General features: G+C 35.1%; 1 protein-coding gene across 1 annotated transcript; it reads right to left on the reverse strand.

The window, feature by feature from the left end:
• Nucleotides 1-227: 227 nt before the first annotated feature.
• LOC133812783 (uncharacterized) lies at nt 228-1,550 on the reverse strand. Its single transcript, XM_062246606.1, has 2 exons — nt 1,213-1,550; nt 228-721 (listed from the first exon to the last, which is right to left on the reverse strand). The coding sequence occupies exons 1-2, from the start codon at nt 1,427-1,429 to the stop codon at nt 597-599; spliced, it is 342 nt and encodes a 113-aa protein (XP_062102590.1). The 5' UTR covers nt 1,430-1,550; the 3' UTR covers nt 228-596.
• Nucleotides 1,551-7,235: the final 5,685 nt, after the last annotated feature.

Raw genomic sequence — 7,235 nt, forward strand, 5'->3', positions numbered from 1 at the left:
TTGTTTATTAACAAAATTATATAAATAATTTTATTTTTTATTTGTTTTTTCTTTTGTTGGAGCAAATGTCCACATAAAAATTATGGTATAAACGTGTTAGAATAATGGTAGAATCGTGTACAATTATGGTTGAATATTGTAGATGGTTAGCATTCAATGATTACGTTAATATTTAGTCATTGATGATTATATTTATTTTAGGGTAAACATCAATTTGGCACATGTGTTCTCTTAATTACATGATTGATTGGATTCTATGTTTTGTTAAATGATAATTTAAATTATGTATTTTTAATAGCCTGTGCACCCTTCAAGTCAGTGTCAAACTCCAAAAGCTTCACAGCTCTATATTCATTTGCATAAAAAATCTATTGTTTCATCTTCGGACTATTTATACTTAGTAGAGAAATTACAACTTCAAAAACGGAAATAAAAGATTCAACTAAAAAATGGAAAACTGTGAAAAGCTTCCTCAACGCCCTTCCATTCTAACAAACTCCCTCAACCAGCCGGGTCTCACGCGCCCCCTTCTCTCACGCACAAGGATTCCCTCTCCATGGTCGTTCGGTGTTGCTCTCTTCCTTGGGTTGGAGTCTTCATCTGCCGTAGCCAATTCTGCCTTCTGGGGTTGGGCCGAATCTTGTATCCTCTTTTGTATATTGCTCCCCATTGCCTCTATGTCCAATGTTATTGGGCCTCCTTCTTGAGCTGATCCATTGTACTAACAATTTTATAAAATAAATCAAAATAATTTACTAGATAGTTAAAATATATTTTAATATAACCAAAATCCTCTTACATTCAAATAATTAATAATTAAAAATAAAGATGATTAGATTTTAAAATATAAACTAAATAAAAACAAAATTTTAATTTAATATTAACAAATATAAAGTTATTTTCTCCTCTCCTCTCTCTCTCTTCTTTTCCCTTCTTCTCTCCCTACCTAGCCGACCCAAAAATCTCACCATCATCTTCATTTCAAGCTCAAAGTATTACAAAGTTCTCAACAGATTTCAGTGAAAATCCTAACCTCCATTTCATTGAAGCTTAGTTAAATTGTTAACTAAAGAAAAATAAATAAAGATTTGAAAATGTAAACAAATCCCAACAACTTAAACTTTACAACGCCAATTTTCCTAGCTGCCTAAGCCCGATAATGGCCAAGCTCCGACGATGGTGATCTGCCCTGGCCTTACTTTGCTAGCTCACCTGTACCTCGCCTCATTGACCTAGCAGCTCTCATCCAGCCTTGTCGTCGAAGAATCTCCAACAGATTTGAGAGCTCTTCATCCAAGTGCTCCATTAAGCCTCGCTGTCCAAGCACCAGATCTAAGACCAACTGCTCTCTCATCGCCCATTCAGATCTGCCCAAAGCAAGAGAACCCATCCCGTTTGTTGCCCATTTCTCTGTAGTCTTTAAACCCATCCAGTGTCGTATGAGCCCCTACGCCATCCCTGAGCACCCAATCTTTGTCCCAATCCATGTCGTCACCGACAGAAGAAGCTGAAGAAGATGAAGAGCTTGCTTGTCCAATTTTGTTTTTAAGTTTTAAAAGTTTACTTTTTTTTTTTAGAAAAATAGGTTTAACTTTTAAAAAAATAATAATAATTTGAATTAAAAGTATTTTTTTAATTAATCAAAATATTTTTTAATCATTTTTATTTTTAAATCAATTTATTATATAATTTTCATTTGACATTATTTTTAATTATTTAATTAATTTATTAATTAATAAAATCCAACCAAAATGAGTTCAGACTACTATTTTGATCTATTTTACAAAATACGAGGTTCAAAATATAATTTAACAAAACATAGAGTTTAAACGAGTAATTAAGCAAAACACTAGAGCGAAATTGATATTTTATTTTTCTTTATTTTAAATGTTAGATTGTTATTAAATAGTTGTGATTAATTTAATAGTTAACTAATTTTTTTAATAAGCATTAGTTAATGACCATTAGCTTGAATAAAAGTTAGGGATCCACATTAAACCTCTAACCTAACCCAACTCGTTGAACGTGCCCAACTCGTACCTGATGCACCTGAAACCCGCCCAAATCCGAAGCGATTTGGATTGAACCCATCCAACCTGTTTGTACAAAAAGTCAACCTCATATGCTTATCACAAAAACTGGTTTTATTAAAAAAAAAAAAACTATAGCTTTACCCCAACCTAACTTCATCACCTTCTTCACTTCCCTCCATAGTCGCAACGTCCCAAATTACCTAACAATGCTTAGGGCATTTATTAGGGGGCCAGGATGGCAAATTATAGAAATGATGTGTTATGTGATATATATGTGTATCATTATATGATTATGTGAGTTATATTATAATATGACTTGATATGCATGTTTAGATGTATTAAATATGCATGTAGGCCCATTTATGATTAAAATGTCAATTTTCGTAATTTGGCATGTTATGGATATATTTGGCATATATGTGATATATGTGTGGGACCACATCATTATATAGATATATTTGGGTTACTCGGCACGAGACGATCCTAGGGAGTAAGTTAGCGGGAAAGTCACAACGGGATCAATACTTGGAGTGAGTCACGGGATATATTGGGTAATGAGAATAAATATTTGAGGATATATTTGGAGTTAGTGAGATCATGAGGGAATTCTGAGGATTGTGACTATTTTACCCTCTGTTGATGCGGTTCTTCGCCAACAGGTAATTAAGAAAATAAGAGGAAGGGATTAGTGCTTATGTTGAACCGAAATAGATGAATGATCTTTTTCTAAAAATGGGCTGGTGACACAACTACGTTTTTAGGTGGTTCAAAGGTTAAAATCCTTCTACTCCACCAGTCAATATTACTGCTATATCCTTGATATTCTTTTACAGGGTATTTTTTACATAATAGAATCCAACCCTTTGTAACTCCCAGGGTCTCCATATTTATAGGAGAAAGCACCTGGGAGTTGGTAAGAAGGTCATCCCGTGACCTTCTTACCTATCATGTCAACTCTGTGACATTCATGATTAATTCCTAAAACTTGACACATAAATGTGGTCTAATCAATAGGTAAGGGGATAATGGGCCGCACGACCCAACTCAGTCGTGGGTGTCTGAATACGCACGTTCATGCTGCGTGTCCGAGAAGTCAGGGATATATCAGACACGTGATGTCTGGTATATGCACGTTTACCTTGCGTGGTTGACTTTATAAGGGGTCACAGCCTCCACCTCTAGCCCGTACCACGAGCTGAATGCCTTCCTCGACCTGTGGCCTTCAAAGTCCAAACTCAGTCTAATCTTGGTGAACCCTTAGGTTATCTCGAGCTGAGGAGGTTGGATCTTTCTATGGCAGCTCCGGTCTTGGGGATGTCCACGTGGTAGACATGATTAGGTCGTATCTCAGCTCGCTAATAGCCCGTGGGAAAACCAGGGCGTACACCCTCGATGACGTTTTTGGGGCACCCCGAGCATTAGGATTTGCTTACGGTTACTTAAGCTCGAAGTAACCTGAGAGAAGCAAAGTACGTTCAAAACACTTTCTCTCTCTCTCCCGTTCTCTTTTTGACACCATTAGCATTTTCGAAGGAAACTCGAGTTTTAGGGCTCGAATTCAAACATGATTAGAGTCATAACAGTTCTAGGGAAGACTAGAAGCTTGTTAGCCGAAGGAATTTAGCTAGAAAACAACATAATCAGAGGTTATCGCTAGGGGCTCAAGATCATGATCGTGCTCGAGGGTCGTTCATTTGTAACCTGTGTTTGGACTAAAGGTAAGAAAACTGCTCCCATTATGTGATGTACATGATTATGGTTTGGCCCGAATGTTGAATATAGTCTTGATTAGGTGTTGGCCCCTGTAAATGTGCATGATTATGATTATGCTTGTGAATGATTGATTAAGCATGTTGAATGATCTGTATATGATATTTGTTATATGATGAATGCCTGTTAGCATTATATAATTGAGGAAGGCTTGACTTATGAGTCAAGGACGGCAATAGCGCTGAGCGCTGGTCGTAAAGCATTGACTTATGAGTCAAGGGAGGCAATAGCGCGCTGAGCGCTAGTCGATATGATTAGACCTAACCAGGAGCGCATCATACGCTTGTCCGACCCAATGGTCGTGTAAAACACATCGCCAAGTACGATGGGCCAGCTCTAAGGCTAGTTATACAGAGAATAGGGCAATGGGCCCCGAGATGACTTATTAGTCCCATATCCTAGGGCTAGGCCCCAAACTTGACTTATAAGTCAAGGACGACCTTAGCACGTTGAGTGCTGGTAGAAAATCATTGACTTATGATTTAAGGACGACCTTAGCACGCTGAGTGCTGGTCGAAAAACATTGACTTATGAGTCAAGGATGACCTTAGCACACTGAGTGCTGGTAAAAAAACATTGACTTATGAGTCAATGACGACAATAGAGCGTTGAGCACTGGTCGATATGGTTATACCTAATTAGGATCCTGACATACGCTTGATCGACCTATTGGTCGTGGAAAACTCAATGCTAGGTACGTTGGGCCAGCTCCAAGGCTGGTTATACAGAGGATAGGGCAAAGGGCATTGGGGTGACTTATTAGTCCCATATCCTAGGGCGCGAAACCCCAGTATGATTTATTAATCATGTATTTTGGGGATTGGGCCCTAGTATGATTCATTGATCATCTATCTTGGGCTATTGGCCCATATGATGTTGTAATCATTTATATGAATGATATGCATGCATGAGTAGGGTTATTACTGCTAGGCATGCTTATTATGTTTTGGTTTCATGTTATTAATTGCTTATGAGCATATGTTAAGTTTTCTTGCTAAGTCTTGGCTCACGGGTGCTATATGGTGCAAGTAAGGAGAAAAGAAAGCTGAACCATCCATAAGTTGGAGAGCTTATGCAGTTGCTCGACAACCACGATCGGGGTTTCTCAGAGGAACTAGGGTTAGACTCTATTTTTCCGCTTAGGTCGGTTGGTTATAACTTTTGAATTGCAATTAACATTTTTAAATGTAGTTTGGATCCCATGTACGGGTGTAAACATTTTTAGTGAAACGGTTGTACCTTTTGACCAAATTTTTTAACCTGAAATCATTAATCATGTTTAGCTACACGATTATGGCCAAATAACTCGTTTAGCGAGTTTAGCACTATTTAAAATACACAGAGTAACGGTTCCTGAGTAGTAGGGCGTTACAATAGCTAACATAAATTATTTTAATCATTTTTACAATTTTAAATTTCTATTTGTTATTAAATAATTCATAGAAAAATATATTTTATTTTTTAAATTAGGGAGCTTTCTTCATTTAACATGCTTATTTGACATTCTCTATTTTATACATTAAATATAAAAAATGGTGAGAATGCTACTATTTATATTTTATTCTCTGTTATAATTTTAAAAAATATTTTTTATTTTGAAAGACCTCATTGTAAATGTTCTAATAAGTGTTTATATATGAGTATTGATATGTGCATATGTTATACCAAAACATTGCATATATCTATGTGATAGGACTTTTGACACTTTTTAAAATTAATATATTGGTGTCACATAAATGTGTGAAAACATTGCATATGTCCATGTGATAGGACTTTTGACACTTTTTAAAACTAATATATTGGTGTCACATAAATGTGTACACATATTATTATTCATTATATAAATATGAAAATGGCAAAAAAGCCTTAGAACTGCGGGTTGAGGTGATCCAAAGTTAGGTATTGGTACGACTGACTTAAATAATGGGATGATATCGCATATACAATTATTATTGTATATATGTATATGTTTACTATGCAAAAGTAATTCGTTGTATATATCAAACTTCTTTGTAATATATTGGGAATTTTGTAAATTTTCCTTAATTTACATGTTATTTATAATGCTAAGAGAATCCACAATTGAATTGTCAATTTAATCTAAGAGGTTGGATACCCACCAGTACCTACCTCTAACGGGAAGGAGAGGGGACATAACATCCACCCTAAACCTATCATTTTTATATTTTATTTTTAGTATAAAAATTATTAAAATATATATAATATAACAATTTATATATCCATATATATATATATATGTCTTAGAGGTATAATTTTATTATTTGTTGTTATTTTATATAAAAAAATGTATTATTATTTTTAATTATCTTATAAATTTTGAACTTTCTTTCCTAAATGAGTCCTAGCTTAAACGGGAATGGGGCGAGAGTAAGGAGTCATACCCGATCCCACCCGGCCAGACTTACAACCCTAGTCCAAGTTAGATATATATATTATCTAAAGTGTAAGACTCTTACAACTCTAAGCAAAATAATATAAATGACAAGGTGATTAATTAAATAAAATTACAACTCAATAACAAAAAATACAAGTAAATGTAGAAATATGTAGATGAAGAGAATAATAAAAAATACAACTCTAGGCAATTCCTATACAAATAAACTAGAATTAGTATAAGAAAGATGTATACGATATTACAATTCTAAAACAAAAGATACAAACAAAAGTGTATATAGAAAATAAGAGAAGAAGAAGAAAAGCAATAGTAGAAAAAAGGAAGAACAAGAACAATAAACAAATATTCTTACTCATACAACCAAACTGAAGAGCATTGAGGATCACCAATTTGAACAATGTTTACAACCTTTGTCCAAAAGCTTATTTTCTCCTATCTCAAGCACTAAGGGAACTCTCACAATTAGAAATAGCTCTCTAAAATAATCAAGCCTCTATGGTGAATTTATAGCCAAGTGCCCTAGTGGATAGAAATTGGTGTGTCTTGCAAGTGAGCAATATGCTCCTATTTATAGAATTTTGAGACACAATTTGAATTTCAAATTCCACCAACCCTGTGAATGTTACCAATGTTTAATTTGATGCTTATGGAATTAAAAAGAAATTTTGAGAGTTACATGAGTTGTTAGAACCATTCAAAGTAGAAATGGAAAAATGGCTTTGGTTGTCAGCCTCACTGGCTGCGGCCAGAGCTATTCCTACCTGCAGCTGTGAGCCTCTGTTCCCCAGGCTGCAGCCAAGAACACTTGTGATCGCGGCCACAGCTAATTTTCAACACATTATTTTGTGCAATTTTCGCAAACGATTCTATACTCTTCCCACATGACTTTGTATCCTCCGAACACATTATGTGGGTTAAAATCATGTCTCCAACATTCATATCACTTATGACTTTGACAAATTAAAATCAAAATGTGTAACACTAAATTTACACATTATTGGATAATATTTGAGAGT

The sequence above is a fragment of the Humulus lupulus genome, chromosome 1 (assembly GCF_963169125.1).
Source record: "Humulus lupulus chromosome 1, drHumLupu1.1, whole genome shotgun sequence".
Lineage (NCBI taxonomy): Eukaryota > Viridiplantae > Streptophyta > Magnoliopsida > Rosales > Cannabaceae > Humulus > Humulus lupulus.

What these genes read in the sequence shown, in the direction of transcription:
- LOC133812783 (XM_062246606.1), bottom strand. Translation starts at nt 1,429, where the DNA reads ATGGGTTTAAAGACTACAGAGAAATGGGCAACAAACGGGATGGGTTCT. An exon ending in GTCAATGAGGCGAGGTACAG is followed by an intron (nt 722 to 1,212) that starts GTGAGCTAGCAA and finishes TAAAATTGTTAG; the next exon opens with TACAATGGATCAGCTCAAGA.